At 42.9% G+C, this 18,675-nt stretch overlaps 1 protein-coding gene across 3 annotated transcripts; it reads right to left on the reverse strand.

Moving 5' to 3' along the window:
- Positions 1 to 9,918: 9,918 nt before the first annotated feature.
- CTLA4 (cytotoxic T-lymphocyte associated protein 4) lies at positions 9,919 to 16,069 on the reverse strand. 3 transcript variants are annotated; one of them, XM_050750907.1, is made up of 4 exons: positions 15,788 to 16,068; positions 12,856 to 13,203; positions 12,303 to 12,412; positions 9,919 to 11,112 (listed from the first exon to the last, which is right to left on the reverse strand). In XM_050750907.1, the coding sequence occupies exons 1-4, from the start codon at positions 15,894 to 15,896 to the stop codon at positions 11,008 to 11,010; spliced, it is 672 nt and encodes a 223-aa protein (XP_050606864.1). In that variant the 5' UTR covers positions 15,897 to 16,068; the 3' UTR covers positions 9,919 to 11,007. The 3 variants fall into 3 exon arrangements, with proteins under 3 accessions (XP_050606864.1, XP_050606865.1, XP_050606866.1); XM_050750908.1 differs by lacking the exon at positions 15,788 to 16,068 and adding an exon at positions 13,414 to 13,600; XM_050750909.1 differs by lacking the exon at positions 12,303 to 12,412 and having other exon boundaries at positions 15,788 to 16,069.
- Between the last annotated feature and the right edge of the window lie 2,606 nt (positions 16,070 to 18,675).

Genomic DNA, 18,675 nt, shown 5'->3' on the forward strand with positions numbered 1-18,675 from the left:
GTGGCACACTCTTGTAATCCCAGCTCCTTGGGAGGTGAGGCAAGAGAATCACTTGAACCCGGGAAGTGGAGGTTGCACTCCAGCCTGGGCGACAGAGCAAGACTCTGTCTCAAAAACAAACAAACAAACAAACAAAAAACATAGACTTGTAAATCTAGGCACAGGAAAACATTCAAACAGCAGAATACAAGCAAAGTAAGACTAACCTTGTATGCTAAACATTTGTCCTTATTACAATCACTCTTGAATATAATTTAGACTCTGAGACAGATGCTTACATTTACTTTCTTAACTATCTCCCTCTTAGAAATTTGCAGTATTTAATAAAAATATTAATGGAGGTATTTTTGTTTAAGGACCAAAGTAATTGTCTTCATGTGTGTATGCATTTTGATGCTGAAAGGAATAGACATCGCATTTGGTTTTATGATGTTGCTATGTGGTTTTCAATTAGGTTTCTGTTACGTTCTACAAACACAAAAACCAGCCTGTATCTAATTTAATACCTATAAATTTCCACAGATGACTGCAGAATACTGTAGGCTAGTGGATAAAGATTTTGCCGCATGTTTTCCAATTAGTAACTTAAAATTCTGTTTCTACCACATTCTTTTTTATTAAAATTTTCCATTTACTATTTTTTTTCCAGAGTGTGATTATAAAATAATTCTCTCAGTTTCACTAGACAAAAGAGACATCTGATTTGAAACAGTTTGTAGGTTAGGCAGCCAAGTTAGACAGAAATAGTTCAGCTGCAACTGAATAAAGCCAATAGTGTTAGGATGGCTGTGAAAAGTCAGATTCATCAAGACCAGTTTGATCCCAGTGTACATAATGCACCACAGAAGATAGAATGTTTTTATTTTTTTGAGACAGGGTCTCACTCTGTCACCCAGACTGGAGTGCAGTAGCACAATCATGCATGGCTCACTGCAGCCCCAACCTCCTGGGCTCCCAAGTTGCTGGCACACACCCCCACACCTGGCTAGTTTTTGTATTTTTCATGGAGACAGGGTTTTGCCATGTTGTCCAGGTTGGTCTCGATGTCCTGAGCTCAAGTGATCTTCCTGCCTCGGTCTCCCAAAGTGCTGGGATTACAGGCATGAGCCACTATACGCAGCCTAGAAGATGGAAATTTCTGAGGGTATAGCAGGAGAATTTTACTTCTAGAGCAGCCACGAAATTCCTTATATGTCTGTCTATGCTCAAAAATGCAGCTTTGTTCTCCTGCCACCTGAGCTCATGCCAATGTGCTGAAGGGTACAAGGTTGAGTGCAAGATTTAAGGAAAAGAGCACAGAGTTTGAAATCAGACTGACTTGAATTCAAATCCGTCTCTACCACTTACTATGATGAGATCTGGGGCAAATTATTTGACAAAAATAGAAATAATATCTTCCTCTTTAAAGGTTTAGGTAGACAAATATGGTAAGCACTCTCTCATTGCCCACCATGAGCTCAATCTTGAGAAGAGACAAGGTCATAAACAAAGGTTGATACTGCAGAGTGGTAAGAGCCAAAAGATTAAAGGACCAAATGAAGTGAGAGCAACCATGTGTGAGGGTTTAGGAAGGCATTACAGAAGAGGGACATGTGAGCTGGGTCTTAGAAAAGGCAGGAAGTAGCTTAAAATCTCTGGAGTTCTCAATGACATCTTGACTGCCAACTGTGATGATGATCCATGGTTCCCTAGAGAACTGCACTGAAAAGAATTTTTAGGACGCAACCGGGATCAGTGACCCAGCCTATGGCAGTATCTCCAGGCAAAGTCTCTGTATTAGTATTCTCTGGAGGGACAGAACGAATGGAATAGATAGATAGATAGATAGATAGATAGATAGATAGATAGATAGATGACAGATGATAGATAGATAGATAGATAGATAGATAGATAGATAGATAGATAGATAGATAGATATAAAGGGGAGTTTATTAAGTATTAGCCCACACGATCAAAACGTCCCACGATAGGCCATCTGCAGGCTGAGGAGCAAAGAGAGCCAGCCTGAGTTCCAAAACTGAAGAATTTCAGGTCCAGTCAAGGGTAGGAAGCATCCACATGGGAAAAAGATGTAGGCTGGGAGGCTAGGCCAGTCTCTCTTTTCACATTTTTCTGCCACACTGGCAGCTGATCAGATGGTGCCCACCGAGATCGAGGGTGGGTCAGCCTTTCCCAGTCCACTGACTCAAATGTGAATCTCCTTTGGCAACACCCTCACAGACAAGCCCAGGATCAATACTTTGTATCCTTCAATCCAATCAAGTTGACACTCAGTGTTAACCATCTCAGTCTCCAAAAGGTAGTACTCCCCAGTTTATGGGGTTTAACTAGTTGTTGGTCTCAGTTTACTGGCCCAGCATTCCAATTCTCCATGATACCCTGCCTAGCCTCACCTTAAGTGTGGGATCCTATTCTCAGTACTTCCAAATGTTGGCAGGTATCCTAATGTGAACTGATTGACCCACCGGAAGGTCAACAGCCATCTGACTTTGGGCATTTCCTACCACATCCTTTCCTGCCGTGGCACCTTCCTGCTAAGGTAGATCTCTGTGGACAGTGACGCCTGCCTGAATGGAGCCTGAACCCATAACAAGTCTCAGATGCAAGTAGTAGGAGGAGCTAGGCCAGCAGGAGCTAGTCATTCAAGCAGGCCCACTTCCCCAGCCCCCTGCCCAACTAGGTCCTCTGATGCCTCTCTTTACCCACCAGCTGCTGTTAGTGAGGATCCAACAGGCCTGCCCCGGCCAGTCTGCAGTACGACAGCGTCCAGTGCACTCTCTCTGACTCTGAATCCAAGTCTAATACAGGAAGAAAAATAATGCCAACCCCCTCTTTGGTCATGTGCTTCTGCGGAACACCAGCACTGAGTGCTCCAGGAAGCCCACAAAGAAAATCTAATCTCTCATTCATGTGACAGCCTTTCTTTCACACCTTACACACAGCTTTCATGCCATCCTTGAATCATGTCTTCTCAGGCACAAATTACAAACACTATCAACACTCCAACTAGCACAAGTGCAGTCCGTGCTACTCAGCTCCACCTAGGTTTAAAGTACTCAGGGGTTCCTTCGTGATGTTTCCTGACGCCGCTCCTCCATAATCAGCTTTCACCCCTGATTAGTGCCACCTGCCTCCACCCCCAGTGATCCAGAGTGGAATAATTACTTTTAACTCCCATTCCCGGAGGGAAAGTATTTTTCTGCTTTGACCCCAGATATTCCTACACTTCAACTTCTGGTAGAAATTACTTCTGCATAGCTACCTCCATCACAGTCTTGGCTGACTAGCTCCCTGCTTCTGCCTAGAGTCTCGCAATCTTCTATGTGGCCTTTGGCATTGGACCCAGCTCTATAACTTTATTCACCATATACCAGTTCACTTAATTTGCCATTTGGGGACATCTTCAGGCCCTGGAGTCTGCTTTTGCCCTCTATTTTTTTTTTCCTCAAAGGGATGCAATGTCTTTTCCCAGCATCCCTCAACCTCAACTCAGAGACCCTCCCTCCTCTTCACCCTCAACACCCCACCCTCAGCTTCTGCTCCAGGCTGGTTATTACCCTTTTAGAAACTAGCCCCATTCCAAGGTTCACAGATATGAATGCAAGGTAACTCCCACTGACTTCCATGTTCATTACGTCCTGTGTCTCTAGCCTGTTTCAAATGGAGAATCACCCTCTTTGCCAGGAGCGTGCTACAGGTATCATGAAGATCAGAGCTTCTCACTGGCTGTGTTAATGATTTCCATTTTCCCCCATCTCTGAGCCAAGTATCAGTGTGAGAGAACCTATGACACCTTAGGGCCAGAAAGGCATGCAAACCAGCAATATTGCAGCACTGACTTCAGCGCCAGGAAATGGGAAAGCAGCTAGTTACTGCTAAAACTGTGAATTGGAGCCAGTGGTCCATCTTTAAATGTCTTCAACTTCCTGTTTTCCTCTCTGGTTGCAGGAGAGAGCTGCTGCTGGTGACAATCTCAAAATAAGCACCTTCAGAAAGCTCTTTAAAACGTTCGTCCAAAAGAGTATTGACTGATATCAACACCCATTTGTAACCCCTGTAATACATGCATTACTTCTCCAATACTTCAATCCCCTTTCACCTTCCAGTTTGCTCTTTTCCTTTTGCCAGTAACCCCCAGAAGTCAGATTTGGTCGTTCGAAAAGAACGTGGGCTTTGGAATTAAACATACTGTATCCTAATCCTGATTCTGCCACTTACTAGCTGTATGGCTTTGGGCAAGTAATTAAACCTTTCTGAACTTAAGTTTCCTCATTTGTAAAATGGAGATGATGGCAGAACCTCTTCCACAGGGTTACTGTGGGAATTGCTTTAGCTAATGTACATCCATTTGTGCAGTATTTGAGGCTTCATAAGTTGGTTTCCTTTCCCTGTTCATTCAGGACAAGGAATTCACGAACTATATCTTAGTGAATCAGCTTCCTCAATAGGAAAGGAATACAGGGCTAGTCTTCATTTACAAATCCATGTTTCCTGTCCTTAACATACTGCTATGGTTTACCATAATGAAAAGGTGCTCACAGGAGATTAGAGACTATGTTTGAGTTGCAAGCTAACTACAAAGAAGGAAAGAAAAACTCTTTTTTTTTTTTTTTTTTTTTTTTGAGACAGAGTCTCACTCTGTCGCCCAGGCTGGAGTGCAGTGGCATGATCTTGGCTCACCGTAACCTCTGCCTCCCAGGTTCAAGAGATTCTCCTGCCTCAGCCTCCCACGTAGCTGGGATTACAGGAGCACACCACCATGCTCAGGTCTTTTTTTTTTTTTTTTTTTTTAGTAGAGACAGGATTTCACCATGTTGGCCAGGCTGGTCTCGAACTCCTGACCTCAAGAGATATGCCTGCCTCGGCCTCCCAAAGTGCTGGGATTACAGGCATGAGCCACCATACCCGGCCAGAAAAACTCATTTTCAACAAGGTGAAGAAAAAAGCTACCAGTGGGATGCATGCTGCATGGCTAACATGAAAAGGTGGAAGCAGGAAGAAAATGACAAGCAGGAAGAAAAAGGTGATGATGTCCTTCAGGAAAGTGCTGCTCATGAAAAGTCATCTGTGTTATCTTCTAAAATTTGCAATCGTACCCTGAAATATATACATATAGATAGATATAGATATAGATATAGATATAGATATATAGATCTTTTTTTTTAGGCGGAGTTTCACTCTTGTTGCCCAGGCTGGAGTGCAATGGCACGATCTCGGCTCACCGCAACCTCCACCTCCCAGCTTCAAGAAATTCTCCTGCCTCAGCCTCCGTAGTAGCTGGGATTATAGGCATGTGCCACCAGGCCCAGCTAATTTTGTGTTTTTAGTAGAGACGGGGTTTCTCCATGTTGGTCAGGCTGGTCTCGAACTCCCGACCTCAGGTGATCCACCCGTCTCAGCCTCCCAAAGTGCTGGGATTACAGGCATGAGCCACTGCGCCCGGCGAAATATATTTTTTACAATTCCTCTCAGAGAAAGCTTCTTCTTTTTGTTCAAATAGATAGTATTACTTTGTGTGACTAATAATCATGTTTCTGAAACAGTGTTGGTTGCTATGGTAACTTTACTGTGTGTGATTAAAAGAGCATGTATCATCTCAACGGGTTGTTCCACGACTTCCAGCGGCAATAGGAGCTTTCTCGGTGTACTGCAGGTGTACTTTGCTGACAGACTGTTTATTGGCAGTGTTTTGCTTTGTGTTGTCCCCCTGCAGCATTCTTCTGTAGGATTGCTAAGAACAGTCTGGGTCACCTGAGATGCTTTTCCTAAGTCCCCTGGAAGGTTACAGAAGAAAGAGAAAAGATGGAGCCAACATTGGAGCAGCAACAGTGGTGATAATCACACCAAGGTGTAACAGGAGCACTTGGGATGGAGGTGGATGGAAAAGCAGGTTTTCTGTGGGTAGCCTGGAGTGGTGGCAGGGAGGTCTCAGAAGCAACCTGGAAAGGACAGCTCCTGGCCAGAAAGGTACACAGTGCCACCCACTGCAGAGCTCTGATGTGAAAACCTGGAGATCTGACTTCTTAGCCTAGTTCAAATCTTGCCTCGCCCTAGAACCTTGGACAAGGTCCCTAATGTCTTCGAGCCTTATGTTCTTCTAAAATCTGAGGATCATTTCCAATATCCTTTCCTAATCATCTGTGATGGTAGAATCCTGAGTTAAACCAGGGCTTCTGAAAGTATGGCCTAAAGGCTGTCTGAAGAATTAAAATCCCCAAACCCTGCCTCAGACCTTATAAGTGAGAAGTTCTGGGTCGGAGGCACCTCAATCTGCACTTTTTCCAAATGCTTCAGGTGATTATTGTACGAAATAAATGTAAGCACATAGAATGCGCCCATGAAGGCAGATTTCCAAGAAGGGTCTGAATGTCAGGTTCCTTGCAATATGCACCAAGATGGGTTAACTTCCTCCAAGAAAATTGCTTAGAAGAGAAATAGCTACCTCTTCTGCAGGTCTCATTAGCTTCCAGTGACATAGCATCAATCCCAGATGCACCTGGGAGTGAGAACAGGAGATTGTGTTACAATTGGAACAGTGGTCGCAGTCTCAGGTTGTTCTTGCACAGAAACTTCTGAAGAGGGGTCTCTAGTACACTTTTCTTTTGGGGGACGGCGGGGACGGAGCCTCACTCTGTCGCCCAGGCTGGAGTGCAGTGGTGTGATCTTTCTCACTGCAACCTCTGCCTCCCGGTTCAAGCGATTCTCCTGCCTCAGCCTCCCAAGTAGCTGGGACTACAGGCACCCGCCACCGTATCTGGTTAATTTTTGTATTTTTAGTAGAGACAGGGTTTCACCATGTTGGCCAGGCTGGTCTTGAACTCCTGTCCTCAAGTGATTTGCCCACCTCAGCTCCTAAAGTGCTGGGATTACAGGTGTGAGCCACTGTACCCAGTCTCCAGTACACTTTTTATTCACACTGCATTAGAAGCATAAGCTTTCCTGCTGATAGCGTTGTCAGATAAAATACAGGGCAGACTGTTTACTTGTTTTTGTGGGGTTTTTTGGTTGAATCTGGCAAACTTACTTCGAGCCCCTATCCCAGCATGTAGCCAAGGAAACATGAAAGAGGAAAGAATAAACTTTTCCTCCCTTTTTACCAATAGGGCGTGTCATGTTTCTGGACTGAACAGAAAAAATTGACCTGAGATGAGAAAATATATATATATATATGAAATAAAACAAAGTCTCTACAGAGCCTGAGTCATGGCTCTAACCAGGTGCAAACAACAAGTGAGGCAATGGGAATAACTTTCCAGAGAAAGCCATGTTTTCCTTTGCTTTGAGACCTCCCAAAACAATAACTGAATTTATAAAGTCTTGAACTTCTCAACTGGCTTTGCTCCAGTTAACAACACAGGAACATCAACATTTCACAAGCTCAGTCCCAACTACGTTGAACAAACTCTCTATTAACTGTGGATGTGGAAGAAGGCTCAGACTGGGTATAAAAATATAGTCAATTTTGGCAACAACCAACAATTCAAAAGAGAAAAAGAATAAAAATAAGAATTCACCAAAGAAAGAAAAAGATTGGAAGTAAGACTGGATTAAGACAAAAGTAGAATGAATGAGACACAGTAGGCAGCTGTAGCTCACAGTCCAGAGTCTTTAAGGTTTAAGACAAAAGATGAGTAGACCTGCACAAAGTTCTGCTGATCAAATGGGATAGAGATTAAGCTGGGACTGCCTAAGAAAACACTGATGGGTTCTGTATGGAAAACGGTCCTGGAGGTCTTAGTTCTCCAACTCATCAATCCATTTATTTGAGCATCTACTGTGTGCCTAAAGCTGTGATTATCCCTGTCTTGGAGAAGTTCCTGATCTAACTAGGCAGAAAAGACATACATGCTTGAAATTATTAGAGATGAAATCAAGTATAGTTATGAAACAAAAGGGGAGAAATCCACATGAGCTTAAAATGTCAGCAAATCTGATGGTGGAGGCAAAATTTGGGATTAGTCTTGATGGGTATGAGAATGAAGGATTATAATATTTGGAGGTGAGAAATGAGGAAATGGGAAGCAGCAGGAATGCAAGTACCATGCTGAAGAAAGACATGAGCAGAGGCATCTGCTAGGAGCCATGTGGCAGGAGGAGCTGACTCTGTAGCCCCTGGGCACTCTATCCGGCTCCCTTGTCATCCACATTCCTGCCAGGGCAAGTGGTTCCAAGGAGGAGGGTTGCAGTGCCCAGGCTTCCCCTGCATGGTAGGCCAAGCCCCTTTTAAGTTCATGGATTATTTGGGCTTGGAGCTGCTCCAGGAGGACCCTGATCCCAGAAATGGAGATGGTGATGAAGGATGGAATCCCACATGATGGTTGGTCCTCTGATTTGGGGACAGTTCACCTCTCGAGTACTGCAGACATAGGATCTTCTCTCATAAATGACATGGGGATTAGAAGAGGCTTTCATTTGGTGCCCAGATGCACTCCCTTACCCTCATATTTGTTTTCTCCCCTTTCAGCAGGAGAAAGTCTTTCAGCAGGTCATAGTCTTTCTTGTACAATTCTTCTGCCATAGGGGAAGCTTTTTTGAGCTAAAGGGTATTTTATTTTTATAAGATTGAGACTGAACGAAGGGGGCAAGGCTTACCTCAGTTAACAACAAATGGTAGAATTTTAGGCAATAGCAGAGGAAATATTAAGCTTAAATAAAGTAGTCCATTATCTAAGGGTGTCTGAAAGGTACCTGGAGGGCATGACTTGTGTAAGGCACTCTCTGTCACTTAGATCTGCCTATCAACTATGAAAAAGGGTAATCTCTCTAAAGATGTTTAGAGGAGTAGAAATGATATACTATCCACTGAGGCTCCTGATTTGGTGTTTTTCTTCATGGCTACCATCCAAAGGCCTAGAGAGCAAGAAGCACAGTCTTCCACAGAAAAGGAGCTCATTCTAGGTAATAATCATTACCTTACTTTGAAAGACCTATTCATTTTTATTTAACAACCCCTTATGAAATGCTTACCATGTGCTGTCTCGTGTGTTCGTTAGTACTTGCTGGGGAAAGAAAGAGAGAGAGAGAAAGAGAGCAAGAGCAAGCAAGAGAATGAGCAAGGGAGAGAGACAGAGGAAGAGAGACACACAGAGTTGCCTAAGCAGTGATTCTCAAAACTTGATGGGTATAAGAAGCACTGGGAAGATTTTTGGAAATACAAACTCCTGGCCCCACCACTCAAAGATTCTGATTCAACGCATCTGGGAATAAGTGTGAATTGGTGTTTTTAGTAAGTGACCCAGTGGATTCGGTTACAGGTGGTCCCTGACCACATTGAGAATCATTGCAAAAGACAATAACAGGATATGGAGGTCAAAAATAGGAAACCTTAAGTGGAAACCAAACGTGCTGAGACTATACATTGGTTAAGCAAGAATCACAGAGGGCTTAGTGTGCCAGGCCCAGGTGTGCCAGCTGACAGCAACATAGGACCACAGGTGTGTGTTTTCCCCACATTTGCAAAATAGTTCATTTGGAAGCCACAAGGAAAAGTTCTATTTGTCAGGAAGGCAGATCAAAATGGCTGCCGGGGACTTGGTTGCCAACATTGGAGTTGCCATGACAACTGTAATGCCTGTGAGAGTTGAGCTGAGAAAGCAAGGGGTAAGAAAGAGGAGGTGAAGAATCTGTGTTAAACAGCATGCTGATTGATTTCTAAAGGACTGCTACGTCTGTGTTAACCCACATTATATCCCAAATAGTGGTGAAGAAATCAAAAGGAAAGAGGATGGATACCTTTCAAGAATTACTTGCAGGTAGTGGGCTGGTGCAAAGCTGACTCATGAAGCATTATTTGTCCTTCTGTGATTTTTCAATTTGTTTTCAGTATTTCACATATTGGAGACTCCACCAACTACTGAATGAATGAATCAAAAATTTAAACACAATACTCAAATGCAAGTATGATAAAGACAGCTCCGGAAAATGACCACCACAGATTTTTATTTAATTAAAAATATTATACATGTTGTTGCATTTTCATGGAAAATATTGAGTTAAAAACACCAGCAGTGTTAATTTTTAGAAACCTTCATGTACCCCATTTTGCCACCTGCTGCCTTCTTTTGTCCATGGCATTAACCACATATTTGTAAGAATTGGACCCATCGAACTGGAGCTTCTTAGAAGGTCATACCTATGGGTTTCCTGGAGTAAGCCATTGTCTTCAAGACAGTGTTCTGTCAAGTCAACTCAGATACCACCAGCTGTGGCTTCCTTGCAAACTATTAAAAAGAACTGGTGTAAAAGCCCCAAAGCACATGTCAACCCCAACTCAGCACAATTCCGCACAATCAAGCACTGCTATGACCTTATCCAGTTTCCAAGCCAGTTAGCAAATGACCTTGTGTTCTACCTGGTGTATTAGTGTCCTGAGCTCATCCACAAAACTTCCCTGGGACCCATGGTGGAAAGACACTGCCATATAGTGTTTATATTCAAACCATAAACAAATACACAAAAACATATGTGGCTCCTTGCACAATACTATCAAATTAAAATATATATATGCAATACAACCTTTAGCATCACTGGCTAAAACATAGCCATGTGAGTATTTTTGAAGCCTTGATGTGATTATACATTTGTTTCAGAAATAAAAGGCATAAAATTTAACTTGAAAAGATCATTTCGGCTATAAACGTCTCATACATAAATATAAGATGTGTACAATATAGTCCTTTCTCTCTCTCCCTGCCTTTTCTTTCTTTGGACTGTGCCATTCCTTAATTCCTTGACCCACATCATAATGCTGCATCCCCATATTATTCCCAAGTGATGCTTTCACTAAAAATGGAGCTGATGTGACAGGAACATCCCAGCTCTGTCTTTCTGCTCCTTTGCTTTAAATTGTAGTACACGTAATTTGGGTTCTGCATCCAACTTTATATTAAAGAGAGATGAATTCCCCCCAAATGCACAAACAAATAAAAATAGCTGGATAGCAAAAAAGTTAGAATTGCCTCAGCTCTTGGAAATTGAAATATGGACTCTCTTCTTCATAATGGTTTCTCAATTGATGGGAATAAAATAAGGCTGAAATTGCTTTTCACATTCTGGCTCTGTTGGGGGCATTTTCACATAGACCCCTGTTGTGAGAGGGCTTCTTTTCTTTAGCTGTCAAACACAAAAAGAAACAGTAATTACTACTGAGGAATACAGAAGCCACTTCTAACCATAATAGAACTCAACACATATTGGGTCTCTACCCGGTTAAAAATGAATGTTCACAGCATACAGAATTATAAACCTCAGGAGATTTTCTTGATTCAACTATTAAAATTTATTTTAGATAAGTAACTGTGATTTTGATGTTAAATGGCAATCATTTGCCTTGAATGGAAGATAGGAGAAAGAGACTTTGAGAAAGCTTCACAAAGAACACCCAGAAAGCCCATGATAATTGATCGATCTTGTCTGCAAGGGAACAAGCTTGATAAGGTAATAAGCTTTAGTTATCCTGTTTGAGAGCTGTATTTCTCATCTCCACTGCTGAACCTACAGCAAAGGACATCTCTGTCAGGTTGGGTGGAGGATGTTGGAATAGAGTGTATCTTTGTGTATGTGTATACGAGACAGAGAGTGAGAAAGAGAGAGAGAGAGAGAAAGGGAGAGAAGACGGCAGAGGAAGAGAAGAAGGGAGGGAGGGAGAAGGGTGAGTTTGTAATGGCAAAGCCAGCCTTAGGCAGAGGTGTCTGAGAGGGACTGTCAAAAAGAAATCCTGACAGGAGGCCTGATTCCATACTTCTACCTCTTCTACCACTAACACCTGTAATAAATAAAAACTGGGACTTTCGTTTCCCAGTAAAGCAAACCGGATAATAGGGATAGGTATTATGTGAGCAGCTACAGCTTGGACAAGGAAGGTACCAGAGTGGCACAAAGAGGTGAATTCCAGGTGATGAAGAGGGCCATGGAGAAGGCGAATAAAGACCATCCAGATGGTCCTTTCTAGCAGCATTCTGCTAGCCTAATCTCATGTTTTCAGGGCTGTTAGCTTAAGTACAACTGTCACGAAGACAAAGAGCAAAACAGCTGCCCCATGTTATTGCAACGGTTACTCAAATTGAAACCCTGCTCAGAAGCACACGAACATTCAATATCAAACAAATTCATCTAAAATATTAGTCATTCTGAAACCTCAAATGCCAATGCATACGGTTCTAGTGTGTTCTTTACCACTGTCCTTCTTTCTCTTCATTTATTGCCTCATCTCAAGAACACTAAACTCAACACCATCTTTTGGTCAGTAGATACCACTAAAGGTATCCCCATCAGACATGGTGCACCATCAGCACCACACTCACCATTTTGCTCAAAGAAACAGCTGTGAGGAGAAAGCTATAAAAAAACAACCCCGAACTAACTGCTGCAAGGATCCAGAGGAGGAAGTCAGAATCTGGGCACGGTTCTGGATCTGCAACAGAAAACAAAGCAGAGCCTCCCTGAGACAGTTTTAAACTCTAGGGCTCTACTCTCCAACATTGGTGGAAAAAGGACATTAGAGCTTCCAGGCCTTGAGGTCCACCCCTAAATTGCATGGGTATCCCACCAATAGGTTTGGCTATTGGGACTACTTCCCCAGGAACATCATATCGTATCAAAAGCATGGGTCAAGCGTCATGATGATTAGCACTCCAGAACAAGTGCCCCAACTTCCCCCAATAATTTTATTTTATAGTCAGAATGCTATTAAGGTTGCTACCTATCATAAGCAAGGCTACCATGTGGTAGAGAACTCTTAAAGAGAATTTCCACAGTCCTAAAAATAAACAACCTGAAATTAAGGAACAAAACTGTTTTTATGCATAGAAGACCACAATGCAACAGGTGTCAACTCAGTGAAATGGCTTAGCTCACCAATTACATAAATCTGGGTTCCATTGCCTATGCCCATGTAGTATGGTGGTGGGTACATGAGCTCCACCTTGCAGATGTAGAGTCCTGTGTCCATAGCCCTCAGTCCTTGGATAGTGAGGTTCACTTGATTTCCACTGGAGGTTCCCGTGCAGATGGAATCATCTAGGAAGGTCAACTCATTCCCCATCATGTACGTTGCCGCACAGACTTCAGTCGCCTGGCTGTCGGCCTGCCGAAGCACTGTCACCCGGACCTCAGTGGCTTTGCCTGGAGATGCATACTCACACACAAAGCTGGCGATCCCTCGGCTGTTGGCCAGCACCACAGCAGGCTGGGCCACGTGCATTGCTACCATGGAAAAGTCAAAGGGAACTCAGTGAACTCATGCTCCTTCATGACCAAGCCCAGGCAAGCCCTTCTGCCTTCTAGCTTCATCCCCATGGCCTTCTCTCCCCCATCAACAAATCCATCACTTACCCCTTCCCCTCTCCACACCCCCAGCCTCCCCTCCATCTCTCAACTGTTTTCCAGCTACTCTCCATATAGATGTTTTCTTACTGAGAAATAGATTCTTCAAGATGGTTGTGGCAGGAAGAACACCGATATGACAAACAGAAGACCTGGCTCTCCCATGAAATATGTGATTTGGAGCAAGTCACACTTCCCCCATGTCCTTCATTTTTCTCATGTATAGTAAGAGAGAATTAGATGAGATGATATCTTCTCTGGTATTCTAAGGTTACGGTAGAACAATAGGAGCTATATAGTTCCGGAACTATAATGAGTGGTAGGGGAAATTCTGAAGGTTGAGGTACAGAATCTTGCTTTATCTCTCAAAGCCTATGTCAAAAACCTCTGCCTACTTATTGAGCTGGCCCTGAACCTCTATCACCAAGCAGTAGCTGTGTCTTGATGCACTGTACCAGCCTCCGCCTTCGCTGGCATTTTTGTAGAGTGGAAGATGTTGTTAGATGAAGGAAGCCACAGAGCCGAGGGCACCGGGTCGTTTCCTCTCTAGGTTGAGGCAACCCTCCTGTTAACTCCTGTGGGCTTCCCCTGACACCACACCGCCTCTCTGCCCTTTCTTTCTCCTTGTCTTGAACACTCCCGTGCTCCTTTGTTTTCTCTTTCCCCACAGGATAAAGGAGATAAAGCTCTCCATACGGAGAGGCTTGCGTCAACTCAAAAATAGTGGCTGCATGCCAAATTACCTTCCTGTAACTAACCTGGCCCCTCTCCAGTCAGTCTGACAAGTGAAACCCAAAACTTGTGTTGCATGATGTCACTCATCTGCTCAATCCCTTTGACGCTTTACTAACACCGATTGCAAAAACAAATAAAATACATAACATTCAATGAGTCCCCCATGATCCAATTCCAATCTATCACTCCAGTCTGAATTTCTAGGACACACTTTCCTGCTTATAAATCACCCTATATTAGAGACACTAGTCCCTTCCGCCAAGCCACCTGTACTGGACATCTGTCCTCAGAAGAGAAAACAGTTTGGCAGCAGCCACGGTCATGTCTATTCCAGCAGCCCTAGCTAGCTAGACTATAGTTTCCTTCCCTAACCCTCGCCTCTGCCTATCAGAGATGCCCTCTGAGCATCCTTAGCACTGTGATAACTCCATTGCAGCACTTCATTACATTCTGCCCTGTATTAAAGTTATTCGTGAGTTAATCACATCTCTCCACTTTTTTACTTGTGGTTCATGAACTCCTGTGAGCAGTGATTATATGCCGCCCAAGTGAGCACTCAATAATCTTTATTGTATTGACTCTAAGCTTAAGAAATCCTAAATGTCCTGCCCTCTCCCCAGGCAAGCTCCCACTTATCACCACTAAATGTGGTCACACTCAACTTTCCAGTATCTGTCATGGGACAGTCCTGCCTGGTTACTAGTTGAGATAAATTTACTTTAGGAAATTTAAATACTTCTAAGAGCATTTATTTAATCTTTACATATTTAAAACATGTAAAAATAAGAAAATATATGTGAATATTTCTTCTCCAGTAAAAATTAAACCATCAAATAACTTTTGAGCACCTACTTCATACAAACTACATGGTTTCTTAACCAAGAAGGTCTAGAGAGAGATAAGGTTGAGATTCAATGGAAATACTCATCATTTTAAGCCGTGTAACAAACCTAGTGTCAGCCTCTGAAGAGATGAAAACTGAGGATCTGCATCTGAAACCCACATGTAGATCAGGCAACAATTAAGTATTGTATGCCAAACAGACTGGTGGCTTGCTTTCTTTCCTTTTTCGTGTGTGTGTGTGTGTGTGTGTGTGTGTGTGTGTGTGTGTGTGTTTTGCAATTTCAAGCTTTTATTTTTATATAATTGGCTAATTAGCTTGTAGAATTGATTAAGAGAACCTTAAAACCTTGAATTAAGTAAAGAAGGCATTCTTCCCATGATTTCCCTACATTTTAAACAGGCTGGCTAATTCGTTTATAAAGCATATGAATCCGAGGACCTTAAAACCTTGAATTGTGTGGCAAAGAAACTCTTCCCAGGATTTGCTTAAATCAATTAAAAAAAAAAAAAAAAAGGAACTTGTGAGCTCATCCTGAAACCCAGCTCAAATGTATTCAGGACTATGGATATCCTTTCCCTCTTAAATTACTTCCAGTCTCATAGAAGGGTCTGAAATTGCCTGTGTCTCTCTCCTAAACCAACTCACATGCATTCATGAAGCCCCTACTAAATACCTGGCACTCTGTTCTGAGGTATCTCTTTGCTTATTTGCTGCCGCCCAACTGTTCCCTGCTGACCCTGGAATACAGAGCCAGCCAAGCCAGACTGGAGTTTTACCTTTAACTTCTGGCTTTGCTATAAATCACTGCCCTTGACTGCTGAAAGAAATGAAACCCAGGTGGGAGAAACACCTCCTCCATCTTCATGCTCCAAAAGTCTCACTCACCTTTGGAGAAGACAGGGATGAAGAGAAGAGAAAACAGGAGAGTGTAGGGCCGGGTCCTGGTAGCCAGGTTGAGCCGAGCCTTGTGCCGCTGAAATCCAAGGCAAGCCATGGCTTTATGGGAGCGGTGTTCAGGTCTTCAGGAAGTAGAGCGAAACCTTTCAGGATCCTGAAGCTTTGAAATGTGTTTGAACCCACACAGAATCAAGGACTTTATATAGATAGCTTTGATCCCAGGTATGTATTACACATGTGCACACACAGAGGGCACTTGAATAGAAAGCCTTTTTGTTTTGGTTTTACGAGAAAGGAAGCCGTGGGTTTAGCTGTTACGTCGAAAAGACAACCTCAAGCACTCAACTGAACAAAACAAGCCAATCCATGGACGGAAAATGTATTCAATTTGAAACTGAAGCTTCATGTTCACTTTGAGGATCTGGATAACTAAGTGGAGATTTGGAGAATTTCCTGGAGTACAAGGGTCCTCCTAATTTTATTCAATCTCTTGGGCATCCTTAACCATCCAATCCAATTCATTTCATTGACATCTCCAAACCTGCTAGGCTGCTAACTTTCTGATCCCTTGGGCTAATGGCAGGATTTGTCTGTAGGCATCATTCATAAAAAACTGTACTCTATCTGTGAAGCACCATCCTTCTAATCGTCCCTTGACATGCTTTACAAATAAGTTTATTTCTCCTAATTCCATTTAGCATTTGGTTAAGAGAAAATACCAAAATCACAATAAATAAACTGAAAACAGGCAGAAAAAAAGCTGCCTCTGGTTTTGCAGAAGGAAAGAATTCAGATGTTCTTAAAAGCCTTAACTCAACAGAGACAAAACAGAGTTAAAGAAGGTCCAAAGAAAAGCCAATCCACATGATTCGAGAGATTAGAGCCTTCCATAAAAGGATAGACTTTTTTTTTCTAATACAAGTTTTTCAAGCAGAAAATTCAAAAGTGAAGGTTAAATATAACCAGAGTCCTTAAACTTGTGACAGCTGTAGAGAGGACCAATGATCTAACAAAAAGAATTTGAAACACTGAGGACCTTCCTTAAATCTGGAGAATTTTCATACATTTTAATAAAGAAAGAAATATTTATATAGGGAGCCTGTAATATGCCAGGAGTTGCGTGCACTTAGGATTGAATGATGACAAAACAAAAACATAGTTGATACCTTAAGGGGCTTCTAGAAGGCTGACATGCAAACAGACAGTTGCAACAGGGAATATGGCATTTGCCTACTCCAGTCTGTCCATGGTTTCCCATTGTCCACACCTCAGTACAGCAGAGGAGGCTCTGCAGAATACTCACCACATGCTTCCCTCTTTGACCTGTCCCCCAGCATTCTCTCCCATTCCCCTTTCCTGCATTTGTCTTTCCTTCCACATGCCTCTTTCAGGCCTCATCACTTTTACCCATGCTGTTCCTACTGCCTTTTTTCTCCTATTATCTTATTTTATACTCCTTCTCATCTTCCAGGACTTAACTCAGCTGTCACCTCCTCCAGGAAGCCCCTTCTGACCTGCCTGTTTTCTATACTCCACTACACCTTATAGAAATCTTCAAGCCACAGCTCAAATATCAGCTAGCAATAGCAACCTAATGGGCTCTTACTAATGCCAGACTGGGCACCGGAGGTTTTCTAAAAAGTGGAAAACAAATGTTCCTGCCCTCAAGAGGAACACACAGCAGTGGCAAGGACAGATAGCTAAACCCATGATCATGATAGAGTGAGATCAATGCTGGAATTGAAGTATTACGTAGAGGAGCAGAAGCCAGTGGTTCAGCCTGTGGAAGTCAGAAAGGGCTTCTCAGAGGAAGAAAAGCCTGAACTTATTATTGAGAACAGGGAAAAGGGTGGATATTCAGACAAGAAGAACAGCATGGGCTAAAGTTGGAAATGGTATGAAGAGCTCATTATGGTCAGAGGACAAAGCTTGTCTGGGGATGAGCAGAAGGTGCAAGCTGATCCTCTTAGCAGCAAGGACCAATGAAACATATGGAGCAAATTGGTATGACTGAGTTCACATTTGGGGGAAATTTTAGGGATGGGGAGGATGGGTTCAGGGAGAAATGTAACCAGGAAAACTGGGAAGAAGACTATTGGAATACGCCAGGCAGCAGGATTTGGAAAGCTTTCTGTAGGGGACAAAATAGTAAATATATTATGATTTGCCGACCATATGGTCTCTGTTGCCACTACTCAACTATGTCATTTTAGAATGAAAGAAGCCATATATTACATGTAAACAAATGAGTGTGTGTACATTCCAATAAAACTTTATTTACAAAAATAGGTAAAGTCTGGATTTGGCCTGTGGGCCATGGTTTGCCAACCCCTGGTCTAAACTAAGGTAATGACAGCTGTGAAGACAAGGTCCCTACGGGATTAGTCCACAATCAGTGAGTGCAGGGAGAAGTTTAGAATGAATGACACCAAAATTATAGTTTGAGAAGTACTGTGGTGCTGCAGAAATTGTTCAAATGTCAAGTTTTCTTTCTTTCTTTTTTTGGGGGGACAGAGTTTCGCTCTTGTTGCCCAGGCTGGAGTGCAATGGCGCAATCTTGGCTCACTGCAAGGTCTGCCTCCTGGGTTCAAGCGATTCTCCTGCCTCAGCCTCCCAAGTAGCTGGGATTACAGGCACCCGCCACCACGCCCAGCTAATTTTTTGTATTATTTTAGTAGAGACAGGGTTTTACCATGTTGACCAGGCTAGTCTCGAATTCCTGACCTCAGGTGATCTACCCGCCTTGGCCTCCCAAAGTGCTGGGATTACAGGCGTGAGCCACCGCGCCCAGCAAGTTTTGTTTCTTTCAAGTCTCATAACAACCCTACAAGACAAGAGTTATCATTTTTCCCATTTCATAAAGAAGGAAACCAAGG

Source organism: Macaca thibetana, chromosome 12, assembly GCF_024542745.1.
Source record: "Macaca thibetana thibetana isolate TM-01 chromosome 12, ASM2454274v1, whole genome shotgun sequence".
Taxonomy (NCBI): domain Eukaryota; kingdom Metazoa; phylum Chordata; class Mammalia; order Primates; family Cercopithecidae; genus Macaca; species Macaca thibetana.